At 38.8% G+C, this 19,960-nt stretch overlaps 2 protein-coding genes and 2 pseudogenes across 2 annotated transcripts; all 4 read left to right on the top strand.

Moving 5' to 3' along the window:
• Nucleotides 1-285: 285 nt before the first annotated feature.
• LOC149104419 (uncharacterized) lies at nucleotides 286-2,089 on the top strand (annotated as a pseudogene).
• Nucleotides 2,090-3,670: 1,581 nt separating this feature from the next.
• Nucleotides 3,671-5,758, top strand: LOC149104418 (uncharacterized). The gene has a single exon (XM_089271428.1). It carries the CDS (start codon nucleotides 3,671-3,673, stop codon nucleotides 5,075-5,077), a length of 1,407 nt encoding a protein of 468 aa, XP_089127554.1. The 3' UTR covers nucleotides 5,078-5,758.
• A 7,926-nt stretch (nucleotides 5,759-13,684) lies between these two features.
• Nucleotides 13,685-16,174, top strand: LOC149104417 (uncharacterized; annotated as a pseudogene).
• Nucleotides 16,175-17,597: 1,423 nt separating this feature from the next.
• On the top strand, nucleotides 17,598-19,581 carry LOC149104416 (uncharacterized). The gene has a single exon (XM_089271405.1). The coding sequence runs from the start codon at nucleotides 17,598-17,600 to the stop codon at nucleotides 19,002-19,004; it is 1,407 nt and encodes a 468-aa protein (XP_089127531.1). The 3' UTR covers nucleotides 19,005-19,581.
• The last annotated feature ends 379 nt before the right edge of the window (nucleotides 19,582-19,960 follow it).

The following is a 19,960-nucleotide window of genomic DNA, read 5'->3' as shown; positions in this document are numbered from 1 at the left end:
TGTAAATTTTTATAGTCTACTTTTTAAATTCTATAGTCTAGTTTTTGTACTTTTATTGAATAGATAATATATTTAAATTTTACATTTTAATTTTAGCATACACGTTCACATTTAACGAGCCCCACGCATACTGGTGAAATGTGTCTAAATAAAGTACTCACTACTTACTTACTTACTTACTTACTTACTTACTTACTTACTTACTTACTTACTTACTTACTTACTTACTTACTTACCTACTTACTAACTAACTTCTGATCACTTCCTCACAAGAAGCGCTCAAAGATGGAAGCAATATTTCTGAAGGTCGTAGATTTTGAATGGAGCCACGGATTTAAATGAATCGCTCTCATCTGCGTTATTTTTGACATAAAAATGTTGTACGAGAGCGACAAGTATGAGTATTTTGACACCGCTACCACAGTAAATCGAAATCGTATTAATACTTGCGTGGAGAACTTTGGTTCAACTCCAAGAATCCCGTCGATCACGCTGTTCGTGAGGATGGCGGGCAGGATCATATTTTTGCCAATAACTTTACAAGTCAAATCAAGCAGCACTTTCCAGATCGCAAACTTGAGGTGGCCTTCGAGTCGTTACCTAAAGACGCAAGTATTTTGAATATTACGGCTTCAATAAAATCTCCGGGTTACAATCGCCAACTTTAATTTTGGAGCAGTTTCTTTATTGATCTATACTCAAACCATCCTATTGTAGCATGGATGGATAGCGATGTCACATTTCTTACACCAGTAACAAAAAGCAACCATATTCAACGGCTCAAGGATACGCATCCTGGGTTCTTAGTGCTCCATGAAGATCCCCCGTGTGAGAACATGGGCGCATACTACCAAAATGGCGCTGGGGTTACCGATGGTGGCGGATTTCATGACGTATTTTCCTGTCTATATTTACCGCGACACTTTCACGCACTGCAGAGAGTACATTCTAAAGAGATTTAATACAAGAACCTTTGAAGAAGCACTTATGTCCTAGCGCCTATCTAATATCTCCAGTCAACGTTGTGATAAGCTACGCTTGGTTCTTCGAGAGATCGATATGACTGGAATCTAAAGATATGCTGTATACTGTCTGTCACAAAGAGCAGCCGATAACCAACAGGCGCTTTGCTCCACTCGGTCATTTTCAGCGGACACTAACCTGGTTCTTTTTAATCACGATCTTATGAAACTCACAACGGGGTTCAGAGCCACCTTAAATTTTCGAAAATTTAAGGTGGCGCTGAACCCCATGCACAGAATTTTTTTAAACTTTGCCAAAAGTTGCGTCTTATCATGCTTATGAAAAGCTGATAATATAAAAAAAATTTCACCGTGTCGTTTTTGAATTATAAGCCCCTAAAGCTGTAATGAAGGGTGTTTTTAGGAGGTCACACTGTTGCTATGATAACCTGTTGTGTCACGAAAATGATGACAACGTGTTCACCAATGCTTGGGCAGTTTTTTGATACTATGATTGTAGCATTAAGTGATAAAGAGTGGTTATAACGACCCGTCCAGATATAAGTGCTACAAACTGTTTTGAGCCACCTCAATAGAAGTGACCGTTTAATAGGGATTTTATTTACAGTATTTTACTCACAGCAATTCTAAGATTTTGATAACTGGCCGCTTAACAGAGGGTGGCCGCTTAATGGCGGTTTGCCAGTATTCCATACAATAAACGTTTTGACAAAATCTACAATGTACTGTAGTCCTAGAATTTAGAAAAAAGTTCTGGATAATCCATTCAATTCATGATCACCTCGTACATATTTACAATGATTTTACAGAATGTAAATTTTCATGAATTTCTTCATCTTTATGGGTTTGCATACGCGCCTCACATTTCAAATATCTTTTCAGTACAAGGAACAAAACAACGAAAGAACAACGATTATTTAGGGTCGTGAACCGACTTTTTTTGTTTAATCTATAGTTCGAGCGCTCTCAAGTTTTCTTCTTAAGCTCTGCGCTAGCGACGATCGCATGTTGTCTTGACATGTTGATCATTTCTAGTTCTTTTAATTCATTTCCGCGTCTCCGCACCAAAACATTGAGTATCACTATACTCTTTATTCCTCAGATAGACTTCGATGCTTACAAGATTTTTCCTTAATTTCCAAAATTCCGTGAGAGTGCCATTAATTTATGTACATGTCTCAGTACGATTAACAAGAGCGAAGTAACACTAACTTCTTTGAGGTACATAACAAGATTCACGTTCCGAAATGAAATCTGCCTCTCTTCTGAATACCATTCTATGACTTCTAACAAGTGGACTTCATTTGAATTCCATCCAGTCCTACGCATTTACATCACCCTGCGGTTAAGCACATTCCAGCGGTGCCGATCAGGTTGCTTGACATCAACTTCTCATTACTTCTTCACCAGACACGCTCAAAGATGCAAGCAAAATTCATCACAGGCTACCAGTATTTGGTATAAATTCCTTTGTTAAAGCTCAGAAAAAAACAGAACAGAAGGATTTCGTATGTAAGACAAACAGAGATTTGTGAAAGCTTTGTTTGTCGAAAGTATTAATTTAAATGGCTTTCAATGCCAGAAAAGTTTTACAATGAAAGTTTGAGCTGAATTTTATTGCCGTCAAATCGCTAGAAAATTGTCTGTAAAATTCCCGCAATGCATTACTACCAGTTTGTTGTGTTTTTTTGGTCGATCTCCGAGTGTCGAGTGCCTTTGTTGAACCAGCTGATTCAGCTCTTGCTCGCTTTAATTCGCAAATCTCGTAGGTGGAGGCCCAGCAAAAAAATTAAGCTCGAAATTTGCTAGCTCACGGAAATAATATTCCCCATGTCCGGAAGAATTATTAGATTTTTCCATATTTCAGAGGAACAATAGGAATTATGTCTTACATAGTGTCAACATCGATGAAAAAAATTGCCGAGACAAAGTACAAATAAACAAACTGACGTGAGCGTGCAAGGCACGGGCAAATGGTCGAGCGCGTTAGCCAGTCAGAAAGCGCGCTTCGATAAAGCTATGTTATAATACGCATTTACATCACCCTGCGGGGACATTTAAGCACATTCCAGCGGTGCCGATCAGGTTGCTTGACATGAACTTCACATCACTTCTTCACAAGAAACGCTCAAAGATGCAAGCAAAATTCTCGACGATCGGAAGGTTTGGATGGAGTGATGAATTCAAATTGATCGCTCTCACCTGCGTTATTTTCAGTATAAAAACGCTGTACGAGAGCGAAAAAAATGGGTAACGGAACGTTTGGAAGTTTTCGTGAGGGACTGGTGTGGGCCTTAGGCCTGACCATACAAATAAAGCTGCGGTTTCAAATTTCTCCGGCGTATTGTAGACTGGGTCCCTCTGTGTTAGTTGGATACTGTATGTTTTTATACACGCTTCATTTCCTACGTACTAGGAAATAACTCAGTTGTAAAGTTAACTGTTTATGTTTATGTACGTAAGTCATGATAAATCTATTCCCTACAAAATGGTCAAAAACAACAGACTTCAAAAGTTAGGCTTGAATTTGAATTTCATGCGTAGACACCATCTAACGACGGCTATTAATTATTCATAAAAGCGGACAAAGAAATTTTTTTATACAAATAAGTGTCTCCATCTTTCTGGCAGACGCGAGATGTTCCACAGGGCTTCATCATAATCTTAATTAAAAAGACAAGGTTGCAATGAAACACAGGTTTTTCTGGGCCTTGAATCGCTTTGCATTGACGCGAAGGTTTCAATTCGTCGCCCTATTGATGACCTTCAGTGGCATTATTTTATGGAACTCTATCAACATCAATAACAAGAGCGAAGTAGCAGCCCCGTCATATAACCTCGCTGACAAAGCAAGACAAAATCGTGATGGCACTTCCATGGAAAATTCTACCCCATCGATCTCGCTGTTCGTGAGGATGGCGGGCAAACTGAAAGAACACAGGACTCGTTTTTTCTGTGACTTGTTCAGGACTGCTGTTCTCTTCTGGCCTGCATCGTTTGGGAAGACAGTCGTAGTTCTTGACGAAGAATCGGAGCAGGATCATATTTTTGCCAGAAACCTCACAAGTCAAATCAAACAACACTTTCCAGATCGCAAACTTGAGGTGGCCTTTGAGTCGTTGCCCAAAGACGCAAGTGTTTTAAAGTTTAAGGGTGCTCGAAAATCCCCGGGTTACAACCGCCAACTCTGGAGCAGTTTCTTTATTGATCTATACACAAACGACCACATTGTAGCATGGATGGATACCGATGTTGCATTTCTGGCACCCGTAACAAAAGCAACCATATTTAACGGCTCAAGGATACGCATCCTGGGTTCTCAGTGCTCTATGAAAATTGGCTGGGTGCGAAAGTGGGCGAACGCTACCGAAATCGCGCTTGGGTTACCGATGGTCGCAGATTTTATGACGTACTTTCCTGTCTACATTTACCGCGACACTTTTACGCACTGTAGAGAGTACATTCTAAAGAGATTTAATGCAAGTAACTTTGAAGAAGCCTTTCAGAAGATATACCAAGGTGCTAGGTTGATCTCACCTGTCAGTGTAGTGATTAGTTACGCTTGGTTCTTCGAGAGAGATCGATACGACTGGAATCTAAAGATATGCAGTAAGCTGAAATCATACAATAGACGGCTTCCAGTCGGCCACAAAATTACGCCACAAGACACAGAGGATATTCTGTCCCAGCCCCAAACGGCTTTCCATGTGCCTTGCCCAAAAGAGCCTCTTTCCCCAAACATCGTGATTAGTTACTGTCTGTCACACGAGGCAGCGGGAAACCCACAGGCCATGTGCTCCAATTATTCAGTTTCACTAGCCGATAACTTTGTTCTTTTTCACCACGATCTTCAAAGGATCACTCCAGGTAAAACACCGTGCACTGGTAACAAGAAAACCGACCACTGTTTAAAAGTTCTAGATCGTCATTACAAACAAGTTGGGATGGACATCAGAAAAGGACGCAAAATACAATGGGAGGATTTTGAAACAGTCGAAACCCTTGCAAAAGAACTTGACATTATATGCACAATGAAGGCAAAGGGAAAAAAAGACAGACTGGTTAGAATTGATAACTTAGAGTCACAAGTGTGATTATGAAAATATCGAGGGACCCCAGCCAGTATAAATCACATGTAGTTAAGTTTTAAAACGTTCTCGGCTAAAAGTATCATACAAGCACAAGCTTTCGGCTGCATAAAGGTGAGTCTTCAATGGGTGAAATGATGAAAGAGGCGCCGCCGGCTAAAAGTGTTAAAATATAGTGTGATTGCAAGAGAAAATAATGCAGATATTATTTAGAATTTTTGCTCAAAAGAGCCGATGCTTTATCGTCCTGGGAGTGGAAAAGGGCACAACTTGTACAGCATTCTTTTGCATAATGTTGTTCCATAGTTCTATTTTATCTACTGATTTGAGTTGATAACTTGGAGTCTCAATCAGTTCTTATTATGAAAATTTGGAGGGATTGCAGCCAGGATGAATTATAGTAAAGATTGAAAACGTTTTCGGGCTAAAAATATTGTTAAAAAAACACAAGCCGCAGTTTCCTCTGATAATTAATTAAAGAAATAAATAGACTAAGGTAATGGAAATAAAGTGCATCAAATCCCCATTATTTTTTTTTTTCGTTAAAACGAATCTACTTGTTGTTTAAAATACTTCTGCGAAAACATTTTTGGACTCGGTTAAATCCTCGATTTTCTGTGCCCCGACGAAATCTCGAAAATAGCTCCAAAACACCGCCATTTTGTTTCGCGACCGAGTTTAAAGGAGAAGGTCATTCCAAAAACCGCGTATTTTTTCCATCACCAATAAAAAGTTCACACTGAGTCGAGTTACTCACCGTTGTTTAAGCTTCTGAAGTGGATGTGATCCCAACGAAAAAGAAGTGAAAAGTTCGACGCCGGCAGCCGCCATTTTGAAAGGATCTTGCAGGCCAGGCCGCATATCCGTGACGTCATTCCGTCCGAATTGGTGCGGAGCTCAAAGGCTGAAGCTCTTCCTTTCTGTTCGTTTATTCAGCTGTGAGCTAAAATGTTCGGCCCTGGGCTGTAAAACCCGAACCGAAAAGGATAAGGAAAGAGGAGTGACTTTCCTTAATTTGCCTGCAAAGAACAAAAAATTGCCAAAGAAGTGGTTCGAACAGCTACGTCGGGATCGGATAAGAGATTCATGCAAAAGAACTCGAAAATGGGTATGTGTCCAACGAGCATTTCACAGACGACTGTTTCAAAACTGAATACCGATTTGAGCTTGTGGGTGGAAACACAAGAAAGAGGTTATTGACGAAAAATTCTTTCGACAATTTTTCAACGGAAGGCCCTTGTAAAGGCACGCATTACAAGCGAACGGCGCATCGCAAGGAACGAAAAGAGGTAGCTATTAGTTATACTTTTCATTTTTGCCCTGCAGAACTGTCGTTGATTTGATTTGGTAAATATTATTTCTGCGCAAGAAATTGAAGCTCCTCGCTGGACTACAGGGCTCGAGTTTCAAGAAAAAACCTTGGGTCCAGCTGGCCCCTAAGTTTTCAAGTTTGGTCGCCAGCACAAGTATTTTAGTCGCCAAAAATTTTCGACCCTTCAGGCTTAATATATTTAACGAAAAAGACGCTAAAGCGGCGTGAATCACGGGTTTTTTTCGTGTATAATCAGTTTGCCGCTTTTTTTTCTATAATAACAGGGAAAATGGCTAAATGAAACTCTTTTTTTCATTTACCAGTCTTACCAGTATTTATAAAAAAGCTTCCATGTTGCAAGCTTTGATTCGTTATTTTTCGTATCCTGGCGCTAGGTTTTTCGTGTTTTCGTGTTCACTGTTGCATAGCGACTGTAGGCGCTTTTTGGAAGTGACTTATTAAATTTCTTAGGGTACCGTGGAAACTTCAAATGCCCTGCAGATTTCTTTAAAATTACAAGTCAGACTAACCCGCTACGGTTTTCTTTTATCGAAAAAGTATTTTTTGCGATTTGTAAATCGCTTGCGTGGGCCAAAATCAGAGCGTGTTTAATAATCGGCCTTGACAGCCAGGGATGGGTTAAAATATTTACAAATTTTTAAATGCTGTCTAATTTGATTTGAAATACATCGGAAGAAGTAGTTAATTGTACATCAGTCCTATATCGACAACTACCGATAACAAGTCCTGCTATAGCGAAATCCGATATCCGCATGTAAATAATATTATTCTATGCATCATAGAATGTATCATTCCAAAAATCAAAAAGAGAAAAAGAATAATGATAATAATACAAAAAATTGAAACCTAGTTTACCATCGGAACAGTCCTAGTTACTTTGTTGGTCAATAACTACACCATCCTTTGTAAAACTGCCACCTCAAACTGAAATCAAAAGAAAAGTATCCTTGCCTCAGAGTCTCAAACTACACAGGATACTCAGTGAATTAAAGGAAACAACTATGCTGTAATTTTATTACGCTATGTTGCTCCTGGTTCATTTTTTCAATTCTAATCAACAAGCTTGAGTTGATAGCCCTAATCTCACATAATCTGAGTGTGTCTACTCGCTCATTATTTTTTTTGTCCTGTAAAGAGATCAAGAGACATCGGGAAATGAAGAATCAGTTAAATGTGTTCCTATCTCTTCTTTCAAACAATTTTATGAGCCATATGCGAGCAGCAACAGTAGAATCTATCTGTAGGGTAATTTTGAAATTTACCAGATAAGAAAAAACTGCCAAACTTTAACTACACGTTGCTATTGTATTAGGGTACAGAAGGAGCTGTTTAGCAGGGCAGAGGAAGTAGTGTGAGAGCGAGAGGGTTGCTCTTTTCTCGCAATCCGTGTTCACCAAGTAACATCTGCCCCGATAACTTCCTGTTGTCAGCTATAAATTAGTTTGTACACTGTTAATTCCAAGAACAATGGCAGGTTCTACATGTATACCTGACATTTAGGCTCCTTTTCTTCAGTAATAGAGTAATTGCTATAAGAGTTTTATTTCCCTAATATATTGAGGATTGTATGCAAGTTACTTCAGTTTTAAAATGTTTATTAAAACATATGATGCTGACTCTTACTTTAAAACAACGTATATTTACAAGGTTTTGGGCACAGGGAATTACCTTTCCCCGTGCTCCTGGGGGGCTTTGTGATGTTGAACTGGCCTACGAAAAAAGAAAGAAAGAAAATGAGAATAAGGCCAGCATAAATTACTATTCAAATTAGTGTAAAAATCAATTAGTCATAATAATAACTAGTTTTCCTTGTATTATTATAAAAAAAAAGAAAAGAAGGTTTAGAAAAATCAAAAAATTGCAAATAAAAATTTTACTTACCCCCCATCCCCGGTTTCCTGTACCGGATAATTTCATCGCTCTTCTGGAGCCCCTAAGATTAGGGCCCGAACAAGAGCTGCGATTATTATGGTAAGTAGACCAAATTGCATCTGCAAATAATATAGTAAAAAAGTTAATTACATTGGGATTGAATAATGGGTACATCATTTAGCATTAGCGAAAAATTGTATTATCTTTGATTGGAACTCGAAGATTTTATTCCCGGTATAATAAGAGAGTTAAATTAACAGTAACAATATGTACAAAGAAGGTCCAAAACAAGAAATAGAACTAAAAGGAAAGAGTTGGATTAGTCACAACCAAAACATTTCTTTCATTTGTGTCCTGAAATTTGACCCTGTTTAAATACTTTCGCCCTTGAAGTAAGCGCTTATTCGGATGTTCTAGATTTTCGTTGCTCAGAGCACTGCCTTTTTTTTCTAGTATTAATGGTTTAAAAATTTACACTAACTTCATTAAAGGTAAAGACGGATGGAATTTATTTCATTATCCTTTTTTCTAGAAATTCCAGCCAACAGATTTCTGTCTTGCACGTGGTCACACTGCAGAGTACAATGGCCTTCCGAGGGGTCAAAGCTAAGAGCTTCCAGCTACATAACCCCGATTAACTGGTGTTTGGGACAGATGATTTGATGCCAAAAAAAAAACAAAATAATAAGACCGCTACATTTGCTTCCACTGGCTAAGCGAGGTAGGTTCACGAAAGATTGCAGCAAATTACACTGCTGCTTCAAGACAGCTACGCAGTGGCGCTATGGCCTGTTTCGCGTTGTACAACGAGTAATGAAGAAATAGCTATCCGAAATGAGGAAATACATACTAACAGATGCATTCCTTCCATTTTCATTCCATCAACCGATGGCGAACGGAAAAATTAGCTCAAATCATAATCTTTGTCCCGTTTGCGGATGTACACAAGCAAAAAAGTCAGTCTCTGCAAAGATTAATCTCTCTGTCGATTAAAGTATACATGTTCTCAATTTTTGTACAGTTTTACGATCCTAACATTGGACAACCGTATAGGAAATGTTTTGAACAGTTCTGTTCCCACGATCACACAACTGTGTGTGTGTATTCTCGCAATAACTAATTCATTGAAATCATTCCTTACCTCACTCATCGAATTCTCCTGCCAGCAGATCAGATTATAGGCGTTCACTATTAACAATGCTTTCTATCATCTCTTTCCACAAAAGGAAGGCTGTTGTTGTTGTTGTTGTTTTTTGTTGTTTGTTTGTTTTTTTTTTTGATTGACAGTTCATTGTTTTCCACCACTAAGGAAATTTAAACAGATTTCTGCTTCGTCGTTGCAGAAAAAGTACCAACTGATGCACTCAAGGTACAGTTTTTTTTTTTTTTTCGCAATTATCTTGGTGCTAAGAACACTTACACAGTGGGTGTTGGCTGGAATTCGGTTTTCTTATGTTGCCGTGTCACTTTTTGCTGCCGATGGAGTCTGTTATCGTCCAGCAATAATGTTCCGCAGCGCTTAACTACGTTAAAAAGAAAAACATTCGTTGTCTTATATGATGGCGGTTCCGTTTTGTCCTACTAGTCGGAGATTTGCACAACGGAAAATGCATCTAGCGGAGGAAGAGGCAAATCTGGGAGTAACTGGAACATTGAATATAATATCAAGATGATTAAGGAAAATTATACATTACTCATTGACAGAATGTGTATGCATTGTATCTTCAACGAAATCTGCACTTCTGGACCTGCCTTTTTCATAAAAAGTGCGTGCTGAAACCGAGAGGAACTCAAACGCAGGTTAGTGATGTAGCAAAGATTAGCGCAAAATGCCACTGCTACAATATACAGTGGAGAATTACGCAGCTCACAGTTAACATTGCGGAATCCGGTAGGTTTGCCCTCATGTAGGTTCTGCTGCATTAAAATTGATTCCCCTACACCATTAGCAGATGTTTCGCCAACCCTGAAGTTTAAACACGATGTTTATTTTACCATCAAAAAAATTTGAGAGTCCTTACATTATAATCACGAGGCATTAAACCTCCGCCTGAAAGCTCTACAGTGCGGCGAATCGACAGGTTTTCTGCGAAGTATTTTGGAGAACAAGTTACGGAAATTTTCCCAGTTTGGACTAAACTATTTATAATCGCTTTCTTTCTATAGTTCCTGGTTTAGTAAGGTGGAGTTAAATAATATGTAAAATACTTATAAGGAGTCCAGTAAAATTCTAAACACTAGTATTCTCTAATATACATAAGTTAAACATTAGTTAAGATGTTATTTATATGGCACGTTTCTTGTTACCTGTACATGTACAACGTTGTTTTCGCAAATCCATTTTCTTTCTTTATAGGTCAGTTATGTGCAATTGTTAATGTGCACACTGTTAGATTCTTTGTTGATTTGTATAGAATTGTTGTGAGTCCTGTTAGAAAAGAATTTATGAACAACAAGCAGCTTGCTTGGAATCATTGTGTTTAGGGGGATTCCAAAAACTTGCTATTGAGCACCGCGCGGAATAAGGATACTATTTTACAGGCAACTAATGAGGGCCAGAGCCAAATGCATGGATCCTTTTTTTTTTTTACATCATATTAAACAATAACCCTCCAAAAAGCATTTCTTATTCCTGGTAGCACTTATAGTACATTTTGCCATTTCTTTCTCAGTATATTATTGTACGCTTTGAGATATTTAATTCAGTGATGTCGTTCTATCAAATATGGAAGTGCTATATTATTCGTACACTCCTGTCACTCTCTCCATCCTAATTATTCTAAAGGCAAAACAAAATTAAAAACTTTCAACAGTACTTAACAGTTTCACATAGGGCCCTCCTTCGAAAATTTCTAAGAATACCTTCAATGGTTTTTATTTGTATTACGTGAATTTGATTTTGTGAAAAGATGTTATAATATGTTAAAGATCAAATGATGTAAAATTACCATGTCGGGGTACTATTTAAATGACATAAAGAATAGGGTAACAGGCTTTTACCTTCTTTTTCATCAATCTTTCCTTTGCTCTCTTTGAACGAGACAAAATGGATTGTACAATTGCCAAGAATTTCCATTTTATTACACTTGTAGTGTTCTGTAGAAGCTGTTGTCTCCACCTTCCAATATGGTAATTTTAGTAATCTTCTGCATAAGGTTATTTTCTTTAAACAAGTTGCAACTCAAGCACTCCCCCTAAAAAGAGAACACAAAACATCAGATTAGTTACAACACTAGTTATTTGTGCTTCTTTGCCTTTCAATACAAATAGGTAACTGTTTTTCATATACATCACCATTGCAAAAGTATTCATTTCAATGTTGGTACAGTTTGTAATAATATATTTCCGTAAGGTAACTTCAGAAGTTTACAGCACTATGCTTCTCCAAATTTGAACCAATCTCCTTTACAGAAGAAACTCTTGCTCTAATATACATGAGGCTTAAAGTTATAGAGACTTCTATTAGGAGCTAAATTAAGTAGTTTGACACAGTTTCTAATCTGAGTAACTACATAAGGATCAGAATGTTCTGGAATGTTCTTATACGAATTGGTCACGGCTGAATGACTTCCGGTTCTAGATTGTTCTAGAACTTGACTTAGACAATTTTTCGTAACACTACGTCACGCGTGAACGGTCATTCCGAATGTTCAATAAACATGACAAGTCTTGTTTTCCATATTTGAGCATTGCCTTTTGTTTTTACTAATTTAAAGAGGAACCTGCAAAATTTGAATAGCGATTTGGAATTTTCGAGTTTTCAAAATGTTCCGACCAGCGGCCGTAAATTCCCTAGGTCAGGAATATAAGCCACCCATCTCCAGATCTGCTCATGTAACAAAAGGCACAGTTTGAAAGATCATTTGAGCGTGTGATTTTCGCCTCCTCAAAGAATCACGTAACACATCACATGAATCCAGATCGACATTAGTTTCGTTTGCTGTCATTGTACGAATACAGGCATTGAGTGGCAAGCCTTCCTTTTTTTTTCTGCACACGGTAAACGCACGTCGACAGAAATTATACTCCTGAGGCAGAAGCTCGCCTACACTCCTTTTTTCATTCTATAAAATTATATATTAGATAAGAATATCGATGCTGAAATTTGCAAAAGTTTAAGAATATTTAAAGAATAAACCCCAAAGCTGAGATTTTAAAAAGAATATCATTTTGTGTGTTGAAAATTTGTAAATACAATACATTATATGTTTTTATCTAAACTTGATATATGAAATTCTTCCTTTTTCTAAATAGCAAAACTAGGAAGAAACAGCAAAAAAAGCACTAGCCGTGTAACATTTCTGAAAAAACTTTCTATGTGTCATATCAGGATCTATTGCCTGCAGTCCAACATTTGCTCCAAAATTACTTTAGCACCATCAAGATCAACAAATCGGAAATGCCATAAGCTATAATCTAAGAATATTAACAAGGCTATTTGCAGCCTAAAATCGACAGAAAAATAACACTATTGAGCCTAGGCCGGAAAAACATTTTTGTTTTTGCTTTTGTTTTTTTTTTTTTACAAAAAAAAAGACTACAGTCGAACCTCCCGTAAGCGACCACCCAAAATGTCAAGCCTAGGTGGTCGCTTACGGGAGGTGCTCGCTTACGAGAGCTCAGACTATTTTGCCGGTCAAAATTTTGCCTCATTAGCATACGGTAACTGCAGAGAATTAACCATGTTTTAAATGTCTTATTTATGTGAAAAGTCAGTTTCGAAAAGAAAAAAAAACCGGTACTTTCCGCTGACAAAATTTCCATCTCTTGTACTACCCAGGAATGCAATGATGCAAAAACATCTTACATTGTGTCCAATTTTCGGTCTATAATCAGTTCAATGGTCGCTCACGGGAGGTTAAAAACAAAAGAAAATTTCAAACTTTTAGCTCTAAAAGTGGTCGCGGTCGCTTACGAGAGGTGGTCGCTCACAAGAGGTTCCAAATATAGTGATCTGACTTGGAAACTTTTGGTACTTTGGAAAACTGGTCGCTGAGGAGAGGTGGTCACTTACGAGAGGTGGTCGCAACCGGAGGTTCGACTGCATTTCTCCGGCTAGCACTTCTGGTACCAGAGAAGATAAGAGAAATGGACCAATGAATAAAACTACATAGCCTCTGTAAGGCACAAATGCTCTCCTTTCAAACTTGGAACCTCTAGAAATATGGTGTCCATGGTGGTCAATTTTGTCGCACAACAGATAGAACAGAGTCTCTTGTGTCACATGGATCTTCACAAAACGCCACAAATTTTACATCTATGACTTTCCAATGTCATCTCCGTCACGTATCTGAACGTCGCGCGTGAATTGGTCGGTTTCCATCACATGTTCAAAACACTGTTCACACGTGACATAGAATGACTACAAGCACATTCCAGCGATGACCATCAGGTTGCTTGACATCGACTTCTGATCACTTCCTCACAAGAAGCGCTCAAAGATGCAAGCAATATTTCTGAAGGTCGCAGACTTTGAATGGAGGCATGGATTTAAATTAATCGCTCTCATCTGCGTTGTTTTTAGCATAAAAATGCTGTACGAGAGCAACAAATATGAGCATTTTGACACCGCTGCCAGAGTAAATCAAAATCGTATTCACGCTTGCGTGGGGAACTTTAGCATCCCGTCGATCACGCTGTTCGTTAGGATGGCTGGCAAACTAAAACAACACAGGACTCGTCTTTACTGTGATCTTTTCAGGACTGCTGTTCTCTTCTGGCCTGCATCGTTTGGAAAGACAGTCGTTCGGTAGTTCTTGATGAAGAATCGGATCAGGATCATATTTTTGCCAATAACTTAACAAGTCAAATCAAGCAACACTTTCCACATCGCAAACTTGAGGTGGCCTTCGAGTCGTTACCCAGAGACGCAAGTATTTTGAATATTACGGCTTCAATAAAATCTCCGGGTTACAATCGCCAACTTTGGAGCAGTTTCTTTATCGATCGATACCCAAACGATCCTATTGTAGCATGGATGGATAGCGATGTCACATTTCTTACACCAGTAACAAAAGCAACCATATTTAACGGCTCAAGGATACGCATCCTGGGTTGTCAGTGCTCCATGAAGATCCCCCGTGTGAGAACATGGGCGCACACTACCAAAATGGCGCTTGGGTTACCGATGGTGGCGGATTTCATGACGTATTTTCCTGTCTATATTTACCGCGACACTTTCACGCACTGCAGAGAGTACATTCTAAAGAGATTTAATACGAGTAACTTTGAAGAAGCATTTAAGAAGTCCTACCATAGCGCCTTTCTAATATCTCCAGTCAACGTTGTGATAAGTTACGCTTGGTTCTTCGAGAGAGATCGATATGACTGGAATCTAAAGATATGCTGTAAACTGACGTTATACATTACACGTTTCCCAGTCGGCCACAAAATTGAACCACAACACACAGAAGATATTCTCTCTCAGCCTCAAACAGCTTTACATATTGATCATACTTTTCAGATAAACACAACATTTTTTCTTCCCAACATTTTTGTTAGTTACTGTCTGTCACAAAGAGCAGCCGATAAACAACAGGCGATTTGCTCCACTCGGTCATTTTCAGCGGACACTAAACTGGTTCTTTTTAATCACGATCTTATGAAACTCACACCGGGCCATGAAACACCATGTACTAGAAGCAAGAGAAACCACTGCTTAAAGAATCTAGAGCGCCATTATAACCAAGTTGGGACTGAAATTAATCAGGGGCGTGAAATAAAATGGCGGGACCTTGAAACTGTGGAAAGGCTTGCGAAGGAGGCTGACATTATCTGCAAATATTCTGTCTAGGCAATACGAGTCATAAAACAGTGGAGCTTATCTGAACGGGAAATCCACTCAATCAACGTTTGTAATCGAGCGATCAACAATCTCTTACAAAATAGTTTTTTTGGCAACACCAAGTATTGTGCGCGTTTCCTATTTACCAGGCCTCAGTTTGCCCTATCTTTGTTGTTTTTTTAAACCTTACATTTCGGTTTTAGTTCGAATTCAGAGTCCAGTTATTACGATTTTATTCGAAATTCTTTAAATCTCCTATATCTTCCATGACTCTTGATTTGAGTCCATTTTGAATTGGTTTGCACTTAGCCAAGCTACGTGTATTAAATTGTGGGCGTCTGCTTAATGCCCGGGTTATATAATTAATTGCAGTGATCTGAGGACATCAAAAAGCGCTCAGTAGGACGGCCAAAAGGTTGCCGCGACCGCTTAATAGAAGTGACCGTTTCATAGGGATTTTATTTACAGTATTTTACTCACAGCAATTCTAAGACTTTGATAACTGGCCGCTTAACAGAGGGTGGCCGCTTAATGGCGGTTTGGCAGTATTCCATACAGTAAACGTTTTGACAAAATCTACAATGCGCTGTAGTCTTAGAATTTAGAAAAAAGTTCTGGATAATTCATTCAATTCATGATCACCTCGTACATATTTACAATGATTTTACAGAATGTAAATTTTCATGAATTTCTTCATCTTTATGGGTTTGCATATGCGCGTCACATTTCAAATATCTTTTCAGTACAGGGAACAAAACAACGAAAGAACAACGATTATTTAGGGTCGTGAACCGACTTTTTTCATTTAATCTATAGTTCGAGCGCTCTCAAGTTTTCTTCTTAAGCTCTGCGCTAGCGACGATCGCATGTTGTCTTGACATGTTGATCATTTCTAGTTCTTTTAATTCATTTCCGCGTCTCCGCACCAAAACATTGAGTATCACTATACTCCTTATTCCTCAGATAGACTTCGATGCTTACAAGATTTTTCCTTAATTTCCAAAATTCCGTGACAGTACCATTAATTTATGTACATGTCTCAATACGATTAACAAGAGCAAAGTAGCACTAACTTCTTTGAGGTACCTAACAAGATTCACGTTCCCAAATAAAATCTGCCTCTCTTCTGAATACCATTCTATGACTTCTAACTCGTGGACTTCATTTGAATTCGATCCAGTCGTACGCATTTACATCATCCTGCAGTTAAGCACATTCCAGCAGTGCCGATCAGGTTGCTTGACATCAACTTCTCATCACTTCTTCAGCAGAAACGCTCAAAGATGCACGCAAAATTCATCACAGGCTAACAATATTTGATAAAACTTCCTTTGTTAAAGCTCAGAAAAAAAAAACAGAACAGCAGGATTTCGTATGTAAGACTTCACAAACAGAGATTTGCTACAGCTCTCATGTTCAAGTTTTGTTCGTGGAAAGCATAAATTTAAATGGCTTTCAATGCCAGAAAAGTTTTACAATGCAAGGTCGTCAAATCGCTAGAAAATTCTCTGTAAAATTCCCGCAATGCATTACTACCAGTTTGTTGTGTTTTTTTGCTCGGTCTCCGAGTGCCGAGTGCCTTTCTTGAACCAGCTGATTCAACTCCTGCTTGCTTTAATTCGCAAATCTCTTAGGTGGAGGCCCGGCAAAAAAATTAAGCTCGAAATTTGCTAGCTCACGGAAATAATATTCCCCATCTCCGGAAGAATTATTAGATTTTCCATATTTAGAAGAAAAATAGGAATTATGTTTTACACAGTGTCAACATCGACGAAAACAATTGCCGAGATAAAGTACAAATAAACAAACTGACGTGAGCGTGCAAGGCACGGGCAAATGGGCAGAAAGCGCGCTTCGATAAGGCTATGTTATAATACGCATTTACATCACCCTACGGGGGCATTTAAGCACATTCCAGCGGTGCCGATCAGGTTGCTTGACATCACCTTCACATCACTTCTTCACAACAAACGCTCAAAGATGCATGCAAAATTTTCGACGATCGGAAGGCTTGCATGGAGTAATGAATTCAAATTGATCGCTCTCCTCTTGCTTTATTTTCAGTATAAAAATATTGTACGAGAGCGAAAAAAATGGGTATCGGAACGTTTGGAGGTTTTCGTGAGGGACTGGTGTGGGCCTTAGGCCTGACCATACAAATAAAGCTGCGGTTTCAAATTTCTCCGGCGTATTTTAGACTGGGTCCCTCTGTGTTAGTTGGATACTGTTTGTTTTTATACACGCTTCGTTTGCTACGTACTGGGAAATAAATCAGTTGTAAAGTTAACTGTTTATGTTTATGTACTTTTAAAGTCGTGATAAATCTGTTCCCTACAAAATGGTCAAAAACAACAGACTTCAAAAGTTAGGCTTGAATTTGAATTTCATGCGTAAACACCATCTAACGACGGCTATTAATTATTTGTAAAAGCGGACAAAGAAATTTTTTTACGCAAATAAGTGTCTCCATCTTTCTGGCAGACGCGAGATGTTCCACAGGGCTTCATCATAATCTTAATTAAAAAGACAAAGTTGCAATGAAACACAGGTTTTTCTGGGCCTTGAATCGCTTTGCATTGACGCGAAGGTTTCAATTCGTCGCCCTATTGATGACCTTCAGTGGCATTATTTTATGGAACTCTATCAACATCAATAACAAGAGCGAAGCAGCAGCTCCGTCATATAACCTCGCTGACAAAGCAAGACAAAATCGTGATGGCACTTCCATGAAAAATTCTACTCCATCGATCTCGCTGTTCGTGAGGATGGCGGGCAAACTGAAAGAACACAGGACTCGTTTTTTCTGTGACTTGTTCAGGACTGCTGTTCTCTTCTGGCCTGCATCGTTTGGGAAGACAGTCGTAGTTCTTGACGAGGAGTCGGAGCAGGATCATATTTTTGCCAGAAACCTCACAAGTCAAATCAAACAACACTTTCCAGATCGCAAACTTGAGGTGGCCTTTGAGTCGTTACCCAAAGACGCAAGTGTTTTAAAGTTCAAGGGTGCTCGAAAATCCCCGGGTTACAACCGCCAACTCTGGAGCAGTTTCTTTATTGATCTATACACAAACGACCACATTATAGCATGGATGGATACCGATGTTGCATTTCTGGCACCCGTAACAAAAGCAACCATATTTAACGGCTCAAGGATACGCATCCTGGGTTCTCAGTGCTCTATGAAAATTGGCTGGGTGCGAAAGTGGGCGAACGCTACCGAAATCGCGCTTGGGTTACCGATGGTCGCAGATTTTATGACGTATTTTCCTGTCTACATTTACCGCGACACTATTACGCACTGTAGAAAGTACATTCTAAAGAGATTTAATGCAAGTAACTTCGAAGAAGCCTTTCAGAAGATATACCAAGGTGCTAGGTTGATCTCACCTGTCAGTGTAGTGATTAGTTACGCTTGGTTCTTCGAGAGAGATCGATACGACTGGAATCTAAAGATATGCAGTAAGCTGAAATCATACAATAGACGGCTTCCAGTCGGCCACAAAATTACGCCACAAGACACAGAGGATATTCTGTCCCAGCCCCAAACGGCTTTCCATGTGCCTTGCCCAAAAGAGCCTCTTTCCCCAAACATCGTGATTAGTTACTGTCTGTCACACGAGGCAGCGGGAAACCCACAGGCCATGTGCTCCAATTATTCAGTTTCACTAGCCGATAACTTTGTTCTTTTTCACCACGATCTTCAAAGGATCACTCCAGGTAAAACACCGTGCACTGGTAACAAGAAAACCGACCACTGTTTAAAAGTTATAGATCGTCATTACAACCAAGTTGGGATGGACATCAGAAAAGGACGCAAAATACAATGGGAGGATTTTGAAACAGTCGAAACCCTTGCAAAAGAACTTGACATTATATGCACAATGAAGGCAAAGGGAAAAAAAGACAGACTGATTAGAATTGATAACTTAGAGTCACAAGTGTGATTATTAAAATATCCAGGGATCCCAGACAGTATAAATCACATGTAGTTAAATTTTAAAACGTTCTCGGCTAAAAATAATATATAGATTTTGGCCAGCCTAAAAGCGGAGCTCCTCAATTATTTTTCGGAATGTTGTTACTAATGAAAATAATCCAACATGTCTGTGAGGTAAATTGCGAATGTTTTAATAGTTTCAGCCGGAACTAGGATTACATCAGCAGATCGAGGTGTAAGATGGTGTGAGAAAAAATGAAATGTGTTTGACTCGGGTGACAGGCCTACACGGACTCCAACGGCTCGTGACATCTCTACATTTGCCGTTCTCTCATAAATTCCAACCTCTCAACCTTTTATTTTACTCTTGACTTGTTTTTGAAGGGCACTTAATGTTGCGTTATCAGGATGATTTTTTTAAAAGTAGAGTAGAACCGAAAGACTGTTAGAGGTCAGAGCTCTGCATAGTTTCAGCTGTTATCTATCGCTTTGTAGAGTTTGACACCTCTGTAATTTGCCATGTGCCGAGTAGTGTAGTTTGTCTCTCCTCATTTCTATTGCAGAAATGTATGTTTATTGCAGAAATGTATCTCTTTAAGAGTAAATGCCACTAAAAATCAAAGAAAATTCTAAAAATGTGGCCACGGTCGAAAAATCGATTTTGCTCATAATTTGCCAGTTTGAAGGCCTAGGTAAGTAACTGACGGAAATCAAGTTAGTTTTTTGAAATATCCAATATAACGGCAGAAATTCACGAGAAACGGTTATCGCACCGAAAGCTCAGATTTCACTTCGCGATAATCCGAAATTTTACACTTTTCAGCTTCTTGCTACACAGTCGTTTACATCGCTGTGAAACGTTCTCAACTTTAGATGTGTACATTGATTCTTCCTTAATCAAGAGATAGTGTTCATTTTTATTTCTTGTGTTTTCTGGCCGAACTGAGCCCCGATTAAGTAGAC

This window comes from Orbicella faveolata, unplaced genomic scaffold (assembly GCF_042242905.1).
Source record: "Orbicella faveolata isolate gen_17 unplaced genomic scaffold, um_ofav_v1 contig_34, whole genome shotgun sequence".
NCBI lineage: Eukaryota > Metazoa > Cnidaria > Anthozoa > Scleractinia > Merulinidae > Orbicella > Orbicella faveolata.
Note: the sequence above shows the minus strand (reverse complement) of the source record. Positions and strands in the feature narration are given on the sequence as shown.